Source organism: Bufo bufo, chromosome 7 (assembly GCF_905171765.1).
Source record: "Bufo bufo chromosome 7, aBufBuf1.1, whole genome shotgun sequence".
NCBI classification, from domain to species: domain Eukaryota; kingdom Metazoa; phylum Chordata; class Amphibia; order Anura; family Bufonidae; genus Bufo; species Bufo bufo.
Window position 1 is genome coordinate 87,708,349 of NC_053395.1, and position 25,962 is coordinate 87,734,310.

Here is a 25,962-nt window from a genome sequence, read left to right on the forward strand (position 1 = left end):
AGGCAATGCCCGGCTAACCACCGCGGCCTTTCTTACGTACTTTCAGGTTAGTTGACAGGTCCAGGGGTCGGTCCTCGCTGGATCACAGGACATTCCTTCCGCATGGGCGCGGCAGCGGCGGCGTCCATGCATAAGGTGCCAGTACATGTCATCAAACGGTTGGGTCGTCGCAGTTCCGTGTGTTCCATACGTAATATCCCGGATCCTTATACGAAATATCATTGGCTTTCGAGTTTTGGTCTGTAGTTTCTGTTATCAAGTTTTCTAACTCCTATGCATGGTTCTTTTGGCCCCTTTAGGCTACCCTTCGATAAGCAGTTCCGGCATAACTCTGCTGCTTCTAGGTTGGGGGGGTGGAGTATAGGCGTAGGTAGGGGACCCTCTCAGCATGAGCCGATCCGAGCACAAGTGGTAGGCAATTAAGAGTGCCGTATTTGTGTGAGGGGAGGCGGGGCGTTCACTATTTAAACCTGGCCCTCCTCCCCCCACTTGTCGGTTCGAACTATTTCAACCCACCCAGGAGCCCTCCCTTCTTTCAGGTCTCATTATTGGGGTAGCCCCCTTTAGGCTACCCTTCGATAAGCAGTTCCGGCATAACTCTGCTGCTTCTAGGTTGGGGGGGTGGAGTATAGGCGTAGGTAGGGGACCCTCTCAGCATGAGCCGATCCGAGCACAAATGCTATTTGTTGAAGTGACACAACCCCTTTAAGTTAGAAAGGTATGAGGTGGCAGAGCCAGGCTGACAGCACCTGGTATATTTGTGGTGGCCGACTGTATGAGTACACAACAGGCAGAAAAAAATATACTGATACCAAAAGGCTCTCTTTTTGACATGCCGTATATCAAGCCCACATGGGCCCATTGCAACAGGAGCATTTGCTGGTGTGCACCAAACTTTAGCCTTTGTGCATAGATTTACATGTATAATATGCCCTTTTAACTGGGGCGGGATATTATACTCACTTGAACAGGGTTATAGAAAGTGTCAACTCAAGATGTTCTAAGGACTGGTCAGTTTGTTACCCTCTCCAGTTTATAACGTTCTTTTCCTCTGCCTTATATGCAGGCCTACTATGCACGTGACGCCCTGGCTAAAAACCTGTACAGCAGATTGTTCTCCTGGCTTGTCAACCGGATAAATGAGAGCATTAAGGTACAACATACTATTCTATTTGTTTATAATGAGAAATGTAATTATGATGTACAGTCTTTAGACACAATTTACATGGGGTGATGCACAGAGCAATGATTGGTTATGAATTGTTCAGTTCTATCCTTGCCTCCTTATTGGCTACATTTACATGCAGCAGATCGCAGCTTCTGTGTGGGGATAATCGATAATTCTTTGTCCATTCATCCCCCATACCTTTTTTTGCTTGTTGGCCACATATTCTTGTTTACATAGGGCGATGTGCTGTCGGCAATCGAATCACCTGACAAACGCATGTTCATTGGGTGATCATCTACACATTTACAGGGGGCTGTTATTGGGAACGAGTGTTTCTGATAATCAGTATGATTATTTGCCCATGTAAATGAGCCCTTGGCCTCCTCACACACCACCGTGGATTTGAAACAAAGCAGTCACAATATGATTGAAATGTAGGCTTCCAGCTTTAATTCAAGGGCTTTAACAAAAGTCTTGACATTTAGGAATGACAAAAAAAAAAAAAGCCACCAAATTCGTCAACCAGATTCTGTGGAGAGATGAAGGGAAGATAAGCCTGTACCTGAATGAAGGTAGTAGAAGGAAAGGATGGACTATAAGATCTGTGAGACGTAGTGGAAGCAGTGCTAGTGTAGTCTGCAAAAAAAAGGAAGGTACTCTGTGTGCGTTCAATTTCCGTATGTCTGTATTTCCGTTCCGCAAAAAAATAGAACATGTCCTATTATTGTCCGCATTACAGACAAGGATAGTACTGTTCTATTAGGGTCCAGCTGTTCTGTTCCGCAAAATACGGAATGCACAAAGACGTCATTCGTATTTTTTGCGGATCAGTATATGGCGGACCACTAAATACATACGGTCGTGTGCATAAGCCCTTAATTTCAGTCAAATTCTGCAAAACTGATTGGATAGAACTTTGCAGTACAGATGAATAATGACCAAAGAACATGTTCTCCAGTGGCCATCAGTGGCCTTGACTGAGCTTACTTTTCACTCGCTGAAGAAAAAAATTAAGGCAGAATGACCCACAAACAAAAACAAACAAAGGTTACTGCAGTACAGGCCTGGCAGAGCATCTGAATGGAGTCAAGTCAGCAGTTTGTGCCATCTATGGGTTCCAGACTTCAGGCAGCCACTGACTGCCCAAGATTTACAGTTGAGCATGTGAAAATGGAGGGACTATGGAACAAATGGCTGGAATTCCTAAAACATTAATCTATTGTGGTGGTGTACAGAGGCTAAATTATGAAAATTATGGGGGCCTTGTGCATGCAGAATGTATAACCCTGTTCTGCTATCAAGCTTACACATTTCAGTGAAATATTGTGTCCATCTTATCATTGCATCGTGGACATGCACTGCCCAGAAATAGATATTATGTGTTTAAGTACCTTTTAAAGGGTAACTGTCATTTTTTTATTTTTTTTATTTGCTAGTTTATTAGAGCTAGGGATTTACAGTATATCTGAGTTAGTCTGTCAATGATTGTCAAAAGATCTGTAATTACCTTATTATAACAGCTTTCATTAATGTCATTGTTTCCACTGCTCCCTTAAAAGACCATTGCTATGGCTTATCTGTCTTCCTTTTAGTATAAACAGAAGACAGAGGGGCGGTCCTCCACACTGCATGCCTGCATTAGGCTTCAGAGTGAGGAGTGGTGTCTCTCAGTAATCCAATCTGATTGGCTGGCAGGGAGCTGCTGGCTATAGCAAGTGTTCATGGGAAGTGAGGGAAAGCAGTTTTGGCCTCAGAACTGGCAGAGGAGCCATCTTGAGAAGGTCCTCATATTGTTAATGTTTAAACAGCCATAACTAAGGGAAAAACTCAAGGAAATCAGTGGTATGTGAAGAAACTAAAGATTGCTTTATGCATAATGCTGCTGCAGCAGTAACATGTGCTACAATAAATTTTTTGATGAAAACATGACAGTCACCCTTTGGGCCTGTAATTCCATGTTTCGGATTTACTTATTGTAGACCCTATTATAGTTTATTGTTTGAGGAGTTTCCACTTTTACATACATGAAGGTTGAGGGCGTCTTATTATTGACGTGTAACAGTCATTTTGGTTTACTTTTAATATAGTGTAGGGACAGGGATGTTAAACATTTTCATAACATCTTCATTGGGGAAAGAGGTTTCTTTCTACTAGAAAATGAGGTGTAAAGAGTCTTCTTAGCGAAGTTCTAACTGGAGAATCAGTCTTAAGTCTGCAGAAGACACCTGTGTGTAACATGAGGGGCTCCCACCTGTTACAGCCCCGGCCCCTGACTGTGGACATGTGTACTATCGCTGTCAGTCGCCCTGCCTATCTGATTGAAGCCTGTGCGATATATATTGCGATATATTATTTTCTTCTGTATGTATACAAAAAATACAAATTACAAAACTTTTCAAGAAATTTTTTATGTGTATTGTGTAACAGATCTTTTTCCAAACAATGTAAAGATGAAGACTAAGTGTTAGTAAAGCACAAATTTCATACATGTCCCCCCAGAGCCAATGCCATCAGCCCCATGGCATTTGCCATAATCATCATACATATTCCCCAGGGGCCCAGAGCCAGTGCCATCAGCCCCATGGCATTTGCCATCATCATACATCTCCCTCAGAGCTAGTGCCATCAGCCCCATGGCATTTGCCAATTGCCATCATACATGTCCCCCAGAGCCAGTGCCATCAGCCCCATGGCATTTGCCATCATCATCATACATCTCCCTCAGAGCCAGTACAATCAGCCCCATGGCATTTGCCAATTGCCATCATCATACATGTCCCCCAGAGCCAGTGCCATCAGCCCCATGGTATTTGCCATCATACATGTCCCCCAGAGCCAGTGCCATCAGCCCCATGGCATTTGCCATCATCATCATACATCTCCCTCAGAGCCAGTACAATCAGCCCCATGGCATTTGCCAATTGCCATCATCATACATGTCCCCCAGTGCCATCAGCCCCATGGTATTTGCCATCATACATGTCCCCCAGAGCCAGTGCCATCAGCCCCATGGCATTTGCCAATTGCCATCATCATACATGTCCCCCAGAGCCAGTGCCATCAGATCAGCCCCATGGCCATCCTTTGCAAATAGATCCCACCCCACAAGAATTGCTGTTATTATACTTACCTTTCCTGCAGGGTGCTCGGCAGCAGCTGGCTGATGGAGTCCGCAGGTGTCGCGTTTTCTTCCCAGCATGCATTGGGCGGGACCTGACGTCACCCACAGCATCAGCCAGCAGGCTGACGCTCTGTGCACGCCAGGCCCTGGCCATTACAGCGTGGTGTGGAGTCGGGAGGCCATGGAGCGGTGAGTGAGAAGCTTCTTCAATTCACTACCGCTCCGTGGTCATATCGCAGTCCAGCGATATAGACCAAATCTGTATCGTTGCACAAATTCATATTGTGCATATCGCCTATATCGCGCACCCCTAACTAAGATGCAGCTTTTGATAGAAGACTCTTTAAACCCAAACAACAGTTTCATTTTCATCATTTTTATAGTGAAAAGTTCTATTTTCTAATAATATACTTTTTTTCAATTCCTCACTGTTTTTAAGATTTTTGTATGACTGCAGTGACTGAAAACCGGTGCACGCCTAACACTTCTGTAGCCAAAGGCGTGTTCACATTACGCTTGAGCAATATGTTTAGTGCATACACCTGATGTATCTATTGGGCCACACTGATTGATATTTTGGCATACATCGGGTCAATATTCATCAAGATATTATATATCACTAAAGAAGACGACTGAAACATGATGTGAACAGAGTCTAAAAGGTGGATACTGTTGAATTCAGTCTAGAAAACCATCTGTGTTCTAGACACCGGCTTTCTGCAATGATGCATTGTAGGAAACTATCCGTGCAAAAGATGGATTTAGCTCACAAAGGATTACCTAGAAAGACACTTGTATCCATATCTCAGCTGTGCAGGTATTTCAGGCTCTGGATGTGAATATTTATATTAATGGATAGCAAAAACACCTTGGAAATTGTGAAGAATTAAAACATATTAGAAAGTCATGATACACCTGTCCAATCTGGGCACACTCAGATGCAGGTGCCACCCCAAAACTATAAACTCTGATACAGTACAAAGACACACACTGCCACCAATATTCAATAAAAGAGTACATCTTTATTACAAAATGGTTAAAATGCATGCATAATAGGCAGACACATAAACCACATAACAAGTGCCATAATGCGGTCAAATCTATAAATATTAGGGGGAAAGGTAAAAAATTAAATGCTCAAATAGAAGTGTTGAATCTAATATATAAACCTGTAATTACAGGTAGTAAAAAAAAGACTACCATAAACCCATAGACAATTTAATAAAAAGCAATACAGATGCAAAGTATAGCCCACAAATAGACCCCAATGCGTGTTTTGCATTGCTTCCTCAGGGGGTTGGCTGTGTATGAGGCACTACACTCCTTAAAAACTAACATGACCCAATCACAAATCATAGACTTACAGTATTCTTGCATATTTTAAGGAAAATTTACCGCATTATGGCACTTGTTATGCGATTTATGTGTCTGCCTATTATGTATGTATTTTTACTATTTTGTAATAATAAAGATTTACCTTTTTATTGAATATTGGTGGCAGTGTGCTTCTTTATACTGTATCGGATTTTATATATTAGATTTCTTTATAGTACTGTGAATAGGTGGAACAAGTGAATATTGATGGCGATGGCAATAGTGATGCATGCCCATTGGGGCCATTCTGTTGGTCACTAGGACAGATTTCTCAGATACAACTTTACCTGAGCAGCAACTGTAAAGATCCAACATGTCGTCATATAGAGTTTTTCACCAGCAAGATCAGACGGTCTAAATCTATAGCTGCACAAGTCTACAATTGCCGTGCTAGCTTGAGGTCATCCAGCTCAGGTTGGTCCAGATGTTTATTTTTTGCTAGAACAGAAACGGAGCAAATCGAGGCACAGAGGAAGGGGAAGATTGTATAACATTTACATTTTATATTTCTTAAGGCACAAAGTAAAGTACGAAAGAAGGTAATGGGAGTCCTGGACATTTACGGTTTTGAGATTTTTGAGGTAAGGCTTTTTTTGTTTTTGCTTGGCAAGGGTAATATGCTACGTGTGGTATTGATGATTCATAAAATCTTATGGTAACATGTACATATTTTCCACAAGAACATTCAGTCTCTGCAAACAGTAAATCCAAATGCTTAAAATCTTTTTCTTGCCTTTTTAATGACACGTTTTCAGTAACCTTGTGCTGTACTAAAGGTTTGAGTAAGAGTATGGGCAGGCATTAAAGAACGTGGGCCAGCGGTCAGCAGAACGAACGTTTGTACAACCAAATATTCATTCCTGCTCATTACCATATAGAAACATGCTCCGCTATCTGCTAACTCTTGTTTATCTAGCAAAATAATAGTTTGTCACCATCTTCCTGTGTAAGCTTATGCCTGCACATGCCACCACTGAGACCATTATTTGGCCGGCAGTGGTGATGTGCATATTAGTCGAGGAGAAGGGAGCTTGGTGCTAGAATCTGAGCCTCAGTGTCAGGTGAGTATTTTATTTTTATTTTAACCCTTGTACCATGCCTGGCCAAATTAAAAGGTGTTCATGATCTTGGAGAACCCATTTCAATAAAGAAGATATGTTTTCATAATGTTGGCTCAATTTGTGCTAATTGATCTGTATGTTCTGGACCATGGTAGGTTTATCAATGGTCTTGCATGTACAATAGGAATTACATAGGAGAGGCTATCACCATACAGGTGTAATGAGCACAGTGCTATCTATCCCTAGGAATAACGATAACCGTGAGCATGTTTAACTCCCAATCTTCAAACGCAACCCAGTAAAATACAATTCTGTGGCAGATTTTTTTTCTAACACCATAGAGCACAGTTGGTGAACTGGCCTGATTTCAGCACCTCACACAATAGGGCAGGGCTACCCACCAATTACCTAGTGCTGCCCGCACTCCTCAACTGGCTCCCTCTGAACAACTGCTGGTCCATCCAGACCAACCTTTGTGGTTGTCGGAGCTACCGGAAACAGGGGGGCTGGGGATCTGCCATGCAGCTTGAGTGTTCAGTAAGACTACATTCACAGGACAGTGGGAATAAAAGGCCATAAAAAATTTGACGAACTGTCAGTTTTGGCCATTTTGCATCTATGTTAACATCCATTTCCTGGCTATCTGACCATTTTTAACGTCCGTTTTTCATCTGTTTTAATGCCCATTTAAAACTGATGAATTTCTTTGGCTTTTTTGAACCCCAATCCATGCAGAGCCCTCATTATATACTGTACCACCCACCGTGTCCTCAGTATATATAGCTGCCCCCCATAGTGCCCCAAGTATAAATAATGCCCCTCTGTAGTACCCCCAGGACATAAAATGACCCCCATAGTACCCCCAGTAGATAGTCAGATCCTTTTGTTTCCAATGTAGAGCAATAGCAAGTGTTGCTGTGCATGCCTGTGAGGAGTGAGGTTTTTACCCATTATAACGGCTATTAGAAGGGTGCACTTCTGTCAAAACGGACGACTGTTAAAAACGGACCCATTGATTTCCATAGGGTCTGCCTGTCCGTCAAAACGGTCAGAAATAAGACACGTCCTATTTTTGGCCATCCATTATTCACAGGCTGTGTGAGCAGCACCATGGACTTCAATGGTTCTGAAAACGTCTGTGTGATGTACCCTAAGAAAGGAAAGTAGATTTCTTTTTAATAATTGTGGCATTTAAAAGGGGTTTGCTCTTATTTATCAGTTTATTGGAAGGCCCTTACATTATACAGCTGGAAGTATTTTAAACCATTCTTAAAATAATTCATCAGATTTGGGTTAATTATTTGACTCCTTTTGTCAATACAACATTGAAATATATTTTCTCTTTTCTTTGTTATAGCCATTGCTTAATGTGACAAAGGAGACGTCTAAAAAATAGTCAGGATATATATTGTCTTGAGATTCCGTTCATCTTACTTTGCAGTTGTCAATGTCTTCCCTTATAACAGCCGTTCCCCTTCACTAAGGCAACGTGTCTGGGATCTGGCAGCAGTCCTGCTTGAACTAGCTGAGTATGCATCCAGTACTGGATGAAATGAATGTGTGTAGGGTGAAGTGGAGGCAGCAGGCTTATGTCAGCAGAATACATTCTTTAGCTGTGCTGAGGAAGGCAGATGGCAACAGACTGTTAGATGGAACACCATGGTCCCTCATTCCAAATAGTACCAGCTCCACCGTATAGAAAAATACTGGGGGAATTTATTATTGGCATGTATTTAGGTCAGTTTTTAGATTGGAGTTACTGTGTGCACAGTAATTTGGTGCAAGTGCAATTTGATTCACACCTAAATCGGTAAAAGTATGCCTGGGGGATGCATGGCATGGAGGTGCAACTTTTTAGAAAGTCCTAAAAGATTAATGAAACATTAAAGTAATCTACACAACAAACTTGGCCTAAATCCCACTCTGATTTTGAAAGTGGCACAGGAGGCCGCAATTGTGCGTAACTAAAAACATGCGCCAACAGATGAAACATTTTTCAGCTATCAAATGTGTTTCGGCAAAAAACTGGCGTAAGACATTTGATAACTGTCCCCCACTAATCTTAAACTTTGCAGTTTGTTAGATGAAATACATGGAATAATATGCAGGGTAGCAGTGGTCCATCGGAGTGCCAGAGTGCATATTGAACAGCAGGCCCTCTAAAATTACAAGGCAACCGGTGATCTCCTTGGATGGCACCCCAGAAATAGGTAGATGAGGTGCCCATGTATAGTGTGACTATCTTCATCATAGTTCATGGGAGTAGTGAAACACTTAACTACAACAGAGAGAAATGCATGAATGAACTCTTAGGCCTCTTTCAGACGGGCGTTGCGGGAAAAGGTGCGGGTACGTTGCGGGAACATGCACGATTTTTCCGCGCAAGTGCAAAACATTGTAATGTGTTTTGCACGCGCGTGAGAAAAATCGCGCATGTTTGGTACCCAAACTTCTTCACAGAAGTTCAGGTTTGGGTTAGGTGTTCTGTAGATTGTATTATTTTTCCTTATAACATGGTTATAAGGGAAAATAATAGCATTCTGAAAACAGAATGCATAGTAAAATAGCACTGAAGGGGTTAAAAAAATAAATAAAATAATTTAACTTGCCCTAATCCACTTGATCGCGCAGCCGGCATCGCTTCTGTCTTCTTTCTTTGCTGTGTGCAGGAACAGGACCTGTGGTGACGTCACTTCGGTCATCACATGATCCATCACATGATCCTTCACATGATCCATCACCATGGTAAAAGATCATGTGATGACCGTAGTGACATCACCACAGGTCCTGTTCCTGCACACAGCAAAAAAAGAAGACAGAAGAGATGCCGGCTGCACGATCAAGTGGATTAAGGCGAGTTAAATTATTTATTTATTTTTTTAACCCCTCCATCACTATTTTACTTTGCATTCTGTATTCAGAATGCTATTATTTTCCCTTATAACCATGTTATAAGGGAAAATAATAATGATCGGGTCTCCATCCCGATCGTCTCCTAGCAACCGTGCGTGAATATCGCACCGCATCCCCACTAGCTTGCGGATGCTTGCGATTTTTTTCGCAACCCCATTCATTTCTATGAGGCCTGCGTTATGTGAAAAACGCACAAAATAGAGCATGCTGCGATTTTCACGCAACGCACAAGTGCTGCGTGAAAATCACTGCTCATGTGAACAGCCCCATAGAAATGAATGGGTCGGGATTCAGTGCGGGTGCAATGCGTTCAACTCACGCATCGCATCCGTGCGGAATACTCCCCCGTGTGAAAGGGGCCTTACTTTCTAAAGCGCGATTGGGAAGAATAGAACCCCAATTCTCACAATAGGTGGGAGACCTGAAAGTGGAAAAGGCACCCATCATACATTTATGGTATAAATTTCTTGCATGGTAATACCCCTTTAAAGATGACCTGTAACCTCTCCTGACATGTATGTTTCCTGCTAGAAGTTAATGAATGGATTGCCTGCAGTCTGCAGTAAAGGTTTATCTGGGTGTTACTAGTTGAAGGTGTGCTCCTGCACAGTCAGTGCAGGCAGTGTCAGACTGTACAGGGACACACACCCAACTAGTAACACCCAGCTGGACTTTCATTGCAGACTGTTGACCATTCATTCCTAACTTCTAGAAGGGATAATAAAGATATGGCACAACATAGATTTATAAGAATAGATGCTCCAGAACTATTATATGGGGAGTAAAAATAGTTACTAAAACTGACATGTTCTGTTGTAGCCTTTAGGATTGGTTCAGTTGGACAGTATGGGGCGAAAAGGTTGTTCATCCCTGGTACAGATAGACAGTGGCCCTTTTTTTTTTTTATCGGAGCCCAAAGTGCCCTCCGTTATACATGACTATTGAAAACGTGTTAAGTCTACTTTCACACTGGCGTTTTGGCTTTCCATTTGTGAGTTCCGTTCAGGGCTTTCACAAGCGGTCCAAAAGAGATCAGTTTTGCCCTAATGCATTCTGAATGGAAAAGGATCCGCTCAGAATGCATCAGTTTGCCTCCAATCTGTCTCCATTCCGCTGCCTGCAGCGTTTTGCTGTCCGCTTGACGAAACTGAGTCAAACAGATCCGTTCATGACGGATGCATGCGGTTGTATTATTGTAACATCGATTTTTGCAGATCCATGACTGATCCGCCCAAAACGCGAGTGTGAAAGTAGCCTAATACGATGATGATGATTATAGATGGCTTTCAATAGATCCTTATACCTGCAGGGGAGATTCCCATAACTGAATATAATATTGCAGGTTTGACATAGGAGATACTTATATGCATCCTTATCTGTTCCGCTTCCATCTCTGTAAATATCATATTCTGGTTCAGTCTAGCTGGTACTGCCAAGATGGAAAGGTCCAAAGTAGTCTTCTTTTTCTTGTGCTGTCTGAACATTTCTGACATATTGATAGGTTATGCCATAAACCTTTCCCTCCTCTGGGACCTGTTCCTATCTCAAGAACTGGGCCCCACCATGAATCACTGCTATGGGATGTCTGAAAATAGGCAAGTGCTGGCTCTGCTATTTTGGAAGTGACATAGCAGTGAATGGAGAGAACACCATGCACGTGCAGCTTGCTTTCCATTCATGGCAGGGCCCTCTTCTTGAGATTGGAGTAGGGCCCAGATGTGGAAACCAGCCCTATTGAACATTTATGGCATACTCTATCAATATGTCATACATTTCCAGATATATTTTTCCCCACTGTAATTGTGCACAGTGTATTTCTTACCTGGGGAGAGGTCTCATTTACACATGTGCACTAAATTTGTTAAGAAGACAGATGCTGGCTAATGGTTACATGTAAAACCTATTCTATGGTCCCGTCCGCCACCCCCTCTGTAAGCAAATGTTTCTAACGTTACAACCAGCAGCCCATTATGGAAACAAGCTGTGCAAAGGCTGGGTAGGGCAGGGCCCTGGATATTTCACATATCTTTCTCATTTTCCCACAATTGATTTGGTTAGGAAGTGGAACTTCGAGGATTATTTTTGAACCTCAACATTTTTTTCACTGCCGGCTTCCTCTCTGTCTTTTTTAATTAAAGCATTCCGCTTATGTTACTTACTAATGGCGGCAGACTTATTTACTCACTGTTTTCACTTTCCAATATGTGGACTTTCTTCATTGCCTTTGACTTAACATACAGTTATACAGATGTGTAAAATGTAGAGCAGATAACCAGTGGCACTACACCAAACCTAAAATTGTCAGGATGCGACTGCCAAGGAGTGGTGCCTCACGGAGGTGCTCAGCTTGTAGCTGCAGTGAGCATATATGATAAAAAGAAAACAAAACGAGCAACACTCACCGTTGATAGGCAGGTAACTTTATTCCATGGCAGGAGGGGGGTGCAAGGGTTGCAGATACAGCAGCAAGTAAGCAACAGCCGTTTTGCGCGTGTATGCAGAAGAAGTGCATACACGCGCAAAACGGCTGTTGCTTACTTGCTGCTGTATCTGCAACCCTTGCACCCCCCTCCTGCCATGGAATAAAGTTACCTGCCTATCAACGGTGAGTGCCGCTCGTTTTGTTTTCTTTTTATCAGTTATACAGATGTGTCCTTGAGAATGAATATCATATAAATAAAGCTTGGTATTTTCCAGTGTGTTATTTTAGTGTAACATAAAACCATGGAAACTACCAAACTTCACTTCTACAATGTTTATTTTGAGGGACATGGACAGCACCAGAAAAACCCACCATTTCTATCTTTTTTACATCTGTACAATCTGGGCAACAGGTGACCCAGGACGGACTTCAGGCAACCAACCTTGTACCATTAGAAGCCATACAGGACATTGTGCTCCAAGCACCAGGGGCGTAGATAAGGGGGGGGGGGGGATAGGGGGGTTCAAACCCCCCCCCCCCCCCCAGAGTGTCTGTCCTCCTAACCTGCCAGAGAACGGCCCAGGCGTGCCGCTGCCTGCAATAGCGGCGCGGGCAGTGCGGCACACAGAGAGGTGATGGAGGCTGCAGGGCGGGCAGCATAGGCGTGCGCACGGGGTGTGCTGAATGTGCCTGGGCACACCCTAATCACACCCCTGTGCTCCGCCTCCTGCACTGCCGCCTGCCAGCCCCGCACTAGTGTCCGACCGGCGACCGCACAGATGGTAACTATGACACAGACACATACTGTAGACAGTGTATTCAGTCCACCCCCACTGCTCCTGTGCTCTGCCTCCGTGACTCCGCCTCCCGGCCACGTAACGTCACTCGCCTGCTCCGCCTTCATTAATAAAGTGGGAGGAGCATGCGCCTGCGGCGTGACTTAGTGAGTGACATCACGTTACGCTGCCGCTGGCCGCCTAGTTTTAGTGTTTGAAGAGCGGGAGCCAGCCTGGAGCCTATCTGGAGTCCTGACAGTCCCAGTAAGTTAGTGATAGATTATTAGATAGTAGTAGTACATATACTTTGCACAAGTAGCTCACTTAGTCACTTACATAAGGAACGGCGGGTCTGTCTTACAATAGGGACACTGTCAGGGACACTGTTATGGGGGGGGGGGGGAGATATCTGTGGATGATGACTCTTATAATTTGAGAAAGCTGAATCCCCCCCCTTCCCCAGGAAAAACAATTATCTACGGCCCTGCCAAGCACAATGGGTCCAGCTTTTAAATAGCACAGATGTATGAAAGGTAACTGCACACCTCAGGATACGCTGAACAAAGACACGATCTCTAGTGACTATGGCCCAAAGTAAAAAAAAACTTTGACCCTTTGTGATAAGGCCGGAAGCAACAGCCCTTGATCATTATAGATGAGTTGGTATACTGTATGGTTGTAATATGATCCTGTGCGTAGTTCTAGTAGGTTTTTAGTGTTGGGGTTGGTGTAAATATTGGACGATGAGAACTTTACTGTTTTACAAATGTAATAAAGAACACAGTCTGTTTTATAGAAGAAACAATGATTCAGATAAGACACAAAGGTCTAGTTAGTCTAGTGTTGGAACAGATAAAATCCTATATCAAACGTCACAAGGAAACTAAATAAATTTTCGGTAACTTCATGTAAATCAGAAAATGCTGCCGGCAATAGTGTAGGTTTGCACCCTGTATCTGGATTAGGTGGGGGGCACACACTCTATTCCAAATGGGGATTTCCCGATATGGTGGATCACAGTGGATTAGTACTGATGGAGACGCTTGTAGTAACTCACTGCTCCTGCCTCTTTAGGGATATGTTTGCCTGAACATGTATTATTTTTGAATTGTAGACTTGCTAATTGCTATCAGTTAATTGCAGTAGGTCTGTGGGCTGTATAATACTTATAAGTCACAGAGAATAATGCACTATAGTAATAGATGCAAACATAACATATGGACTAAGCCCTCACTCTAGTAATAAAATCTGAGACGCTTAGCCTTCGATCAAAATAAATCTGTGCCCACCTACCCAGCGCCAAGGTGGTCTCAGTTCAGGCAGGTCCTACGCTAAACCTACCTATGCCGTTATGCATCTATATTCAGGACAGCAGACCCTGCGCATATAGTATTGCTTCTAGTTATCTGTGTGTATCAGCAACCAATGAGAGGAGGAGCACGCACACCTATATGTACCACCTTAATCAAGGTCGCCTATTAGTCAGGTGGGGCAAAAGTGCACATGAAAGCTACTGCCGGAGTAGGAGCGCCTTCACACTTGTGCCACTCCAAGAAAAGTCAAACAAATCATGAAAGAAAACCATTACTATAGTGCATTATTTTCTGTGACTTTATAAATGTAGCCATGCACATCCGCATATTTAGTATCCTATCTTGCAGGATGTTTTTGTTTCGCCTTTTTTTCATGATTTTGTTTGACTTGTCTCTGGAGGAGATCGGTCTCCTCCGCTAGCGATCAGCAGATTGTCGGGACGCAATGCTTCCTTCCCTTCAATCTTCTAGATTGTCGTCCTGTGTAAAGTGAGACAACCCATTTAAAATGCTATGTACAGTAGATGTACAGTAAACTTTTGAATATTGTAAATATGTTGTGCTAAAGTACAATTTCCCTTTAAAGCCATATTCTCATACTGGTTACAGGGTTGTCTGGCTTGTCTTCTTATGAAATATATTTTGTAGACAGGGATTGCACCAGTGTAATTTATCAGTTTTGCTTCGATCTGACTATTTTCTGTGGTTTCTCACTTTACTTACAGAATTCAGTAAGTATTTGTCATGTTGCATGCTTTGTGCTAACTAAATTGCCAAGTGTGATGAGCTTAAATGTGTGAGCTTTAATGTGACTCTTATATCCCAATGTAAGTGTCTGAGGCATTTGTGGTAGATGTTCTCCAGGCTCGTGTGTGCTAAATATGGATCTGTTTTGCAGTGGTCTAATCTTTAATTACAGAATATGTGATTTCTTCTCTTGCAGGCATCAGTACTGATGCTTAAAATACCTCTATGGCCTCATGCACACGAATGGGTCCGCTCGGATGTGGACCCATTCACTTCAATGAGGCCGCAAAAGATGCAGACAGCACTCCGTGTGCTATCCGCATCTGTTGCTCCATTCCGAGGCCCGCCAAAAAAATATAGCATGTCCTATTGTCTGTTTTTGCGGACAAGAATAGGCATGTCTACAATGGACCGCAAAAAGTGGCACGGTCGTGTGCATGAGGCCTATGGCTGTGGACATTTATGCAAAATGGTAGTTGTACCTTCACACGTGTTCAGTGCATTTATGTTTTTGATTGCTTCAGTGAGATAAACCCAGTATAATCTAGATTGGTTGTAAAAATGCAAGACATCTGACCCATAAAGGAGACTGTACAAGACTGTAAGGACCTATTCACACACTTGTTGATATTTCAGAAACTGTCCAGTTCATCTGAATGGGGCTTGTAGAAGTCCATTTGCTTGCTGATGAAATAACCCCATTCAGATGAATGGAACGGTTTCTCAGTTGAAAGATTTCTGCAACATATCTGCTGTGCATATCACAATTTTGAGATTATATAACGGCCCTTTGCTGATTTTGATATTGTTCAGCAGCCTATGGTTCTATATAACAAGCTTTCATGATTTCTTTACAGGAGAACAGTTTTGAGCAGTTTATTATCAACTACTGCAATGAAAAGCTGCAACAGATCTTCATTGAACTGACTCTTAAAGAGGAACAGGAGGAATATATACGTGAGGTAACGAATTAGATTTCCTATATAATGATATACAGCGAGGAACAGAAGTATTTGAACACCCTGCGATTTTGCAAGTTCTCCCACTTAGAAATCATGGAGGGGTCTGAAATTCGCATTGTAGGTGCATCCCCGCTCAGACAGAATAAAAAGTTATATTCAGGAAATCACATTTTATGATTTTTATTTGTCTTGCACTGCTGAACATAAGTATTTGAACACCTGAGAAAATCAGTGTTAATATTTGGTACAGAAGTCTTTGTTTGCAATTACAGAGGTCAAACTTTCCTGTAGTTCTTGACCAGTTTTGCACACACTGCAACAGGTGGCCCACTCCTCCACACAGATCTCCTCTAGATCTGTCAGGTTTCGGGGCTGTCGCTGAGCAACATGGAGTTTCAGCTCCCTCCAAAGATGTTCTATTGGATTTAGGTCTGGAGACTGGCTAGGCCACTCCAGAACCTTGATATGCTTCTTGGTTATCCTGGCTGCGTGCTTCGGGTCGTTGCCATGTTGGAAGACCCAGCCACGACCCATCTTCAATGCTCTGACTGAGGGAAGGAGGTTGTTGCTCAAATTCTCACAATAAATGGCCCCATTCATCCTCTCCTTAATACAGTGCAGTTGTCCTGTCCCCTTCGCAGAAAAGCACCCCCAAAGCATGTTACCACCCCTATGCTTCACAGTAGGGATGGTGTTCTTGGGATGCAACTCATTCTTCTTTTTCCTCCAAACACAACGAGTGAAGTTTAGACCAAAAAGTTCTACTTTGGTCTCATCTGACCACATGACTTTCTCCCATGCCTCCTCTGGATCATCCAGATGGTCATTGGCAAACTTCAGACGGGACTGGACATGTGATCACTTGAGCAGGGGAACCTTCCGTGCAATGCATGTGTTGAAACTATGATGGCGTAGTGTTCTACCGACAGTGACCTTTGAAACTGTGGTCCCAGCTCTCTTCATGTCATTGACCAGCTCCTCCCTTGTAGTTCTGGGCTGATTCTTCACCTTTCTTATCAGTGATACCCCACGAGGTGAGATCTTGCATGGAGCCCCAGTCCGAGGGAGACTGACAGTAGTCTTTAGCTTCTTCCATTTTCTAACAGATCCTCCAACAGTAGATCTATTTTCACTAAGCTGTTTGGCAATTTCCCCGTAGCCATTTCCAGCCTTGTGGAGGTCCACAATTTTGTCTCTGGTGTCTTTTGACAGCTCTTTGGTCTTGCCCATGGTAGGAGTTAGCATCTGACTGACTGCGGGGTGGACAGGGATCTTTAAAGAGTTCAGACAGGTGCTACTTAGGCTACTTTCACACTAGCGTTCGGAGCGGGTCCATCTGATGTTTCATCAGACGGATCCGCTCCTATAATGCAGACGTTTGCATCCGTTCAGAACGGATCCGTCTGCATTATAACTTAGAAAAATTTCTAAGTGTGAAAGTAGCCTGAGCGGATCCGTTCAGACTTTACATTGAAAGTCAATGGGGGACGGATCCGCTTGAAGATTGAGCCATATAGTGTCATCTTCAAGCGGATCCGTCCCCATTGACTTCCATTATAAGTCTGGACGGATCCGCTCGCCTCTGCACGGCCAGGCGGACACCCGAACACTGCAAGCAGCGTTCAGGTGTCCGCTCACTGAGCGGAGGCTGAGCGCTGGCAGGCGGATGCATTCTCAGTGGATCCGCCTCCACTGAGAATGCATTAGGGCCGGACGGCTGCGTTCGGGGCCGCTTGTGAGCCCCTTCAAACGGAGCTCACGAGCGGACACCTGAACGCAGGTGTGAAAGTAGCCTAAGTTAGATTAATGAGTGGAGTAGAGGTGGACTTTTTAAAGGCACAGTAACAGGTCTTTGAGAGCTAGAATGCTTGCTGTTTCTCAGGTTATCAAATACTTATGTTCAGTAGTGAAAGACAAATTCTTTAAAAATCATACAATGTGATTTCCAGATTTTTTAAAAAAAAATTTAATTCTGTCTCTGAGTGGGAATGCACCTACAATGTGAATTTTAGACCCCTCCATGATTTCTAAGTGGGAGAACTTGCAAAATCGCAGGGTGTTCAAATACTTCTGTTCCTCACTGTATCTTTAAAGTAAAATCCTACATTTTAAGTATGGTGCTCTACATTACTTTAAAGGAATGAATTAGAACCAGATGCACATCAAGCTTGGCTTCCGTCAGATTACAACACTGCAGCCTACAGAAATGCATAAAATTTACTCCATAGGGTAGATTTACTGATGCTGTCTACATTTTAGACCGTTTAAACTTTGACATGATCTGCCAAATTTATCACAGTGGCTCGCAATTGAATGTACACTGCTCAAAAAAATAAAGGGAACACTTAAACAACACAATGTAACTCCAAGTCAATCACACTTCTGTGAAATCAAACTGTCCACTTAGAAAGCAACACTAAGTGACAATCAATTTCACATGCTGTTGTGCAAATGGGATAGACAACAGGTGGAAATTATAGGCAATTAGCAAGACACCCCCAATAAAGGAGTGGTTCTGCAGGTGGTGACCTGACCATTTCTCAGTTCCTATGCTTCCTGGCTGATGTTTTGGTCACTTTTGAATGCTGCCGGTGCTTTCACTCTAGTGGTAGCATAAGAAGAGTCTACAACCCACACAAGTGGCTCAGGTAGTGCAGCTTATCCAGGATGGCACATCAATGCGAGCTGTGGCAAGAAGGTTTGCTGTGTCTGTCAGCGTAGTGTCCAGAGCATGGAGGCGCTACCAGGAGACAGGTCAGTACATCAGGAGACGTGGAGAAGGCCGTAGGAGGGCAACAACCCAGCAGCAGGACCGCTACCTCCGCCTTTGTGCAAGGAGAAACAGGAGGAGCACTGCCAGAGCCCTGCAAAATGACCTCCAGCAGGCCACAAATGTGCATGTGTCTGCTCAAATGGTCAGAAACAGTCTCCATGAGGGTGATATGAGGGCCCGACGTCCACAGGTGGGGGTTGTGCTTACAGCCCAACACCGTGCAGGACGTTTGGCATTTGCCAGAAAACACCAAGATTGGCAAATTCGCCACTGGCGCCCTGTGCTCTTCACAGATGAAAGCAGGTTCACACTGAGCACATGTGACAGACGTGACAGAGTCTGGAGACGCCGTGGAGAACGTTCTGCTGCCTGCAACATCCTCCAGCATGACCGGTTTGGCATTGGGTCAGTAATGGTGTGGGGTGGCATTTCTTTGGAGGGCCGCACAGCCCTCCATGTGCTCGCCAGAGGTAGCCTGACTGCCATTAGGTACCGAGATGAGATCCTCAGACCCCTTGTGAGACCATATGCTGGTGCGGTTGGCCCTGGGTTCCTCCTAATGCAAGACAATGCTAGACCTCATGTGGCTGGAGTGTGTCAGCAGTTCCTGCAAGACGAAGGCATTGATGCTATGGACTGGCCCGCCTGTTCCCCAGACCTGAGTCCAATTGAGCACATCTGGGACATCACGTCTCGCTCTATCCACCAACGTCACGTTGCACCACAGACTGTCCAGGAGTTGGCAGATGCTTTAGTCCAGGTCTGGGAGGAGATCCCTCAGGAGACCGTCCGCCACCTCATCAGGAGCATGCACAGGCGTTGTAGGGAGGTCATACAGGCACGTGGAGGCCACACACACTACTGGGCCTCATTTTGACTTGTTTTAAGGACATTACATCAAAGTTGGATCAGCCTGTAGTGTGTTTTTCCACTTTAATTTTGAGGGTGACTCTAAATCCAGACCGCCATGGGTTAAAAAATTTGATTTCCATTTTTTTTTTTGTGTGATTTTGTTGTCAGCACATTCAACTATGTAAAGAACAAAGTATTTCAGAAGAATATTTAATTAATTCAGATCTAGGATGTGTTATTTTTGTGTTCCCTTTATTTTGAGCAGTGTAGATTAGGTACATAGCTAGCAGGCCTGTCCCACCAAGTTTCCTGTACGCTTGTATCGAATACTCCAAGGCAAAGCAGAATGCAACTGTATATTTTTTTTATTAGCTAGAATACATTTTTATAAAAAATTGTAACTAAGTCTGCCTCACCCACTTTCAGACTTCTATGTCTGTGGATTCATAAATATGGTGCTTGATCTGAACACCATATTTCTCAATGTGTTTACACCAGACAACTAGCATAAATACATTGATAAATTTCTCCCATACAGCTCTGTGTATGTGACTTTCCTTAGTAAATTTTACTGTATGCCTTAAGCCACCATTTGAGGGAGCTCTGTGCATATGAAAGTTTTAAAAAATCTCTTTGCACTAAGCTCTCCCTAGTGGTGGTGGTTGCATGAAAATGCAGTGTAGTCATCTTGGAGGTCATGCTCAGTTTCGCTAAGCCAGAACCCCTCATTGAGTAAGGGGCAGTGAATTATTCTTTAGGATGCATTTGTGCCATCAGTATGTTAAAAATTTTATTAGCAATTTTGCACCAGAAATATTTCAAATTTTGGCTCTCCTTACAACTCATTGTAGGCACAATCATATTTGTAAATATGGGCCAATGTGACTAAGTTCTGTTTCACACTTGCGTTGTTAATTCCAGTTTTGAGATCTGGCAGAGAATCTCAGAATTGGAATTAATAGGATCCGTGCCATGTAATGCATCAGTTTTGGCTGGATCCAGTTTTTTCAGTTTACATACATGAAAATCATTGTAAGTCAATGGGCGCCGGATCAGCTTTTTTAGCTTAAAAAAAAAAAAAACGGAACGGAATGCATCCTGATCAGTTTTGTCCCCATTGACCAAGAATGAGGACAATACTGATCCGTTTTGGCCTGTTTTTGAGATCCTCTGCCGGATCCCAAAACCAGAACGCAAGTGTGAAACAGGCCTAAATAAGGTATCGCAACTTTTTGTACACTGTATGACAGCCCATATCTGTTGGTGGGATGCCCCACCTAGATGGTAGCATTATGTAATTTTAGCCTCAGAGGAAGGAATGCACAAACAAAAGCACAAAAGATAGCAATTGTAATATAACACTTTACAGACCTATCAAACAAGGAATAAAGTACATTTATTAAATTACATAGGCCTCAAACCATTCAGAGTGGAGTTTAGACACAGACACTATTGTAAGGGTGTAGGACTTCTAATCTAGCTCAGTATATATACACTTCTCAACATTTAAAGGGGTTATCTGGCATTGGGGACATTGTTGTAATTGTACTAGAGCAGTGGTTCTCAACCTTTCTAAAGCCGTGACCCCTTAATACAGTTCCTCATGTTGTGGTGACCCCCAACCATTACATTTTTTTCCTTGCTACGTCATAACTAATTTTGCTACTGTTTTGATGACCCACCAAAAACACGCACAGACACCAATACACCAAATGTTAATTCAAATACACAAGTATTCATTCATAACCACAGAACTTTAGCATAAATACAAAATATTTGTAAACCAAATAAATAACTTTAAAATAAATAATAAACAACAAATACCCCCTAAAAAATAAATCAGTGGTGCGCACAGTACCCCTCAAATAAATAACTCAGTGGTGCTCACAGTACCCCCCCCCCCCCCCAAAAAAAAATATAATAATCTGTGGTGCTCAGGGTACCCCTCAAATAAATAAATCAGCGGGGCTTCAGGTCTCCCCCAAATAAATAAATCAGCGGTGCTCAGGGTCCCCCAAATAAATAAATCTGCGGGGCTTCATGTTCCCCCAAATAAATTAAGCCTTGCTCAGCCGAATAATAAAAATAAAATTAGCCAGGCTCAGCTAGGCTCAATTAAATCATTGGTGGCAGTGGTGCTCAGTGGCGGTGTCATTAACAAAAAAACTCTGACCTCAGCAGACAGGCGGCCCGACTTACCCGTCCAGACGTTAGGCTCCTTCAAGCACAGGCAGTGAGGGGCCGCTGCCGTTGTGCGGGCGACCCACAATAGGAAGCCTCAGGCGACCCCCCCCCCCCGGAAAGGGCCGATCGACCCCCAAAGGGGTCGCGACCCCTAGGTTGAGAACCGCTGTACTAGAGTGACATACATATTTCACACATGCATATCCTACCTGCGCCACATATTTCTGAAGACTCGTTTTGATACTGCAAATTATTGTCTGGAAGTGACTATTTTTGTAAAATCTGTGATGTACCGGGTCCCTTGCAGGCGAGCGAAGCCTCTTCCGGCTTTGCAGGGAAGCCGGTGACTTTACCGTCGGTCTAAGTGACTATGCAGAGCGCACGGAGGGGCAGTAACTAGGCTTGCAGACATCGTGCTAAGCCACGCCCCTCCAGTCCGGTGACTTCACCAGGCATGGATCTTTCTAATGAATGGAGGCAGATCACTGCTTCTTAGCATAGAAAATTCCTCCCATGTAAAATACTGGCTAATGGGGCAGAAGGCTGGAGAAAGGAGGGGATTACTTTCACCAAAGCCCGTTTCACAGAGGCTGCCTCCGTTGCCTCTGTGCTATGCAAACACAGAGCACGTGATATTTGGGAGAGACAGAGCTAGGAGGAGTTTATGGGCGTAAATATGGGGGAGGAATATGTGCGGGTGGAGGCGGGATATGTATGATGGGGGGGCGGGTGCAGGGATGAGTTGAAAGACGGTGGAAACCAGGAGATGCTGCACTGCGCTGGGACCCACAGTGCAGTGCGGCAGAAAGTCATCACACAAACATCAATGTCAACAGTCTGTGGGGGACCGTAGGAGCCATGCAGCAGTGTAAAAAATACCTAAAAACATCAGATGAACCTTGACTCGGCTAGTAATAGTGAGTAAACTATTTTTGAAAAAATAATTTTGATCCCGGACAACCCCATTAAAATTGCAGCACCAAGGACAAGCAGTAAGGTTATGGAAATCAAACAAGTGTCGCTAAGATCTGCAGATCAGATTTTCAAGCACCTAGCTCCAATCTGTGGCATGTAGCCACATAAAACTTCAAAAATTGGATCAAGTTATGTGGGCTGATTGTGTGATGCTTTCTTTTCATCGATGTGCCAGTTATCACCACTTGTCACAAACTGAGAGGGACAGAGTCCTTGATCTGAGAAACCTTCGTTAATCACTCCAGCAGATTGCTGCGCACATAGCTTGAGATGTCAGCACTGTTCAAAGTTGCATGCCGCCGTGGTTGGGAGAACAACAAAGAACGGGAATGACTGCAAGAGGTGCACGGACAGATTATCTGATTAGAAGAATGATGCTTAGTGATTTATTCTGTACTGTAAGTGAAATAGGATGTCAAATCGCAAGCCTAGGGGGGCAAACTGGGTCCACACAAACCATTAGAAGGTGTTTGCACAACACTGAGCTACAAACCAGTTGTCCAGCTACAGGTTTTCCAGTGTCCTCTGAAAGGCTATTATGGTGCACAGCAAGGTAGCAGTGGAGGCTGGAATAGAGGTCTATCCTCTTCGGCGAGGAGTCCCGCTTTTTTCTCGGCTACATTGATAGGTGGAGATTGGCCTGGAGTACATGTGGGCAATGCCACGAAGAGGCCTTGCTTGTGCTACTGTGAGCAGCATGCATGGCCTAAATGTGCTACCATGGTATGCAGTGTCTCCAGACTTGACTCCCACCAATCTTTCATCAGCAGCTGATCTTGATGGTTTGCGTGCCCAAGTGCATTCAGCGTGGCAAAACATTCCTTGGACAACTGTTAATAACCGCATTGATAGCATGTCAAAGCATGTAAGTGCATGTATTTCAACATGTGGTTCTCATACTGGATACTGAATAAATGGATACATTTTGAATGTTTAAATTTTTTTATAATTTTGCATATCATTAAAATGTGTCAATCCTGTGATTTCCTTAATTCTGTGATTTTTTTTTTTTTTTTGATTTTTTTTTCTTCTTCTTCTTGGTTGTTGCAATTTCAATGTTCAAAGTTCACCATTAGGCTCCATTCACACGTCCGCAATTCCGTTCCGCATTCTGCGGAACGGAATTGCGGACCGATTCATTTCTACGAGGCCGCACGATGTGCTGCTCGGATCTGGAAATGCGGATCTGCAATTCCGTTCCCGAAAAAATTGCGGACAAGATTAGGCATTTTCTATTATAGTGCCGGCGATGTGCGGTCCGCAAAATGCGGAACGCACATTGCGGTGTCCGTGTTTTGTGGATCCGCAAAACACATGCGGACGTGTGAATGGAGCCTTAGAATAAGCTTTTCCCAGTTATACAATCTGCTTTTGCACGTAAGAGTTATTACCAACTATCCGTTGTTTCTGCTGTAATGGAAGAGAGCCATGCTTTTGAATATCATTGCATAAGCAAATTAAATTTGCATTGCCGTGTCGGGCTTCTGTGTACACTAACATGTACAAAGTATATCTTGATGGTTTGAAACATGTTTGTTCTTACTGCCAGCATTGCATTTGTACAACTTGTCTTCTGCTTAAAGGGTTATTGGATATCTAAAATACCCCCCCTCCACAATGCCCAGGCCCCTTGTATGGTTTTATAGTTGCCCGGCACCCGCGTCATTCCGGATCCCTGCATGTCCGTTGCTTCTGCTCCCCGTCGCTCGGATCAAAACATCTGGCGACGGGGGGAGCAGCCAATACCGGATCACTGGAGATCTACAGGCTGGGATTCCCTGCAATCTGGAGAAAGAAGGGTCCCTGAGTTTCCTGTCTGAATTGAGCGGTAATGTATATGTTGGTCCACTGCTCCACTCATTGTTAGGCGACTGACAGATATCTGTCAGCCTCATGGAATTGAATGGAGAGGTGTACCAAAATGCGCATTACTGCTCCATTTAGACAGGGGACTTGGTGGACCCTTGTTCTCAAGATCAAGAGTTTGTGGATAGGTGATAATTTTCATGGGATAATGCCTTCAATGGTTTCTACTGGGGTAAGATAATATCCACAAAAATCCATGTTGTGGGGCGGGGGTGGTCTTTGCCGTTGCCACTTTGGGGAGCATACTGTAGTGACACTAAAGGGAGCCTTATTGTTACAGGGGGAAATTATATGGAGCTTTATTACTATTACTATGCATTAGAGCTCGTGCTGCTAATTTCCGGGTCCAGTCTCATTGCTGGATGCCATGATACAATTGAATGAACATGGTGGCACAGATAATTAAAAAATAAAAATATTTGTGCTGGACAACCCCATAAGCACAAACTATGCAGCCAGAATGTTCCTTTATCAAAGATGGTGTTCAATAGTTGCATGAAGTATGTAGTGTAGTTGGGAAGCAACGTTTAAATTTACATTCTCCATTTAATAAAACCTAAACAGTTAAAACTCAAGACAACAAGGTTTATACAGAATTTATAGTCCTTGTAGCAGCGGTATCTCCAGGGCCTGCAGGGTGAACCTGGCGACTTGGTAAAGCTTCAGGAAGTAGAAAGAACGATCATCTACACATTTATTATGAAGAAGAATAGTGGGTTATTACTAATATAACTTTGCACCATTACATCAGCTTTCAGACTTCTCTCAACTTTTAGGAGAGCATACAAAAGTGGTATGGGGTAACTAAAACATGGCTGCTTGAGATATTGCTATGCTTGTTAATGCGCAGTTCTGGTATTGCATTTTAGTACCATGCAACTGAATGGAGCTGAGCAGTAATACCAGACACAGACCAGAGACACGAGTGGCACTGTTTCTGAAATAAATTAGCCATGTATTTTTAATCTCTTACAACCCCTTTGAATGAGCATTTTCATATCTGGCATTTCCATGATATAACGTTGTGCTGCTCCATATTAAAGTGGTTGATAATGTGTTTGAGAATTACTAGTGATAAAAGTTACTGTACAGTCATTGAAGAGGTTGTATGGAATGAGAAAAACATGGCGGTTTTCATCCGTGTACAGCGCCTCTCCATGGGCTTTGCAGCTTACCATTTGACATGGATAGAGGTGAGCTACAATACAATGCCTCAACAGCCCCTTAGCAGGTTTGGCAGACGACCCCCAAACTGGGCCGAGTGCTCCAAAATGGGCCAGAGTGTATCATAAGGCACTGGCCTAATGGGGCCCAGGCAATGTCTTATGTTCAGTGTGACTGCGGTTGCATCCACACATCCCTTCAGCTTTTCAGGCTTATTCATTCTTCAGCATTGCAGGAGATGAACATGCTTTTCCGTTATGTATTTGGAACTTTTGTTAGTTTTTTTTGTTC

The 25,962-nt window shown here is 43.5% G+C and overlaps 1 protein-coding gene across 4 annotated transcripts in view; it reads left to right on the forward strand.

The window, feature by feature from the left end:
- Positions 1 to 25,962, forward strand: part of MYO1B (myosin IB) — a 325,313-nt gene that overhangs the window by 213,876 nt on the left and 85,475 nt on the right. For all 4 annotated transcript variants that reach the window (XM_040439420.1, XM_040439422.1, XM_040439424.1 and 1 more), the window contains exons 12-14: positions 1,067 to 1,153; positions 6,179 to 6,244; positions 15,753 to 15,857. In XM_040439420.1, the coding sequence (XP_040295354.1) occupies positions 1,067 to 1,153; positions 6,179 to 6,244; positions 15,753 to 15,857 (258 nt within the window). The remainder of the gene's footprint in view (positions 1 to 1,066; positions 1,154 to 6,178; positions 6,245 to 15,752; positions 15,858 to 25,962) is intronic.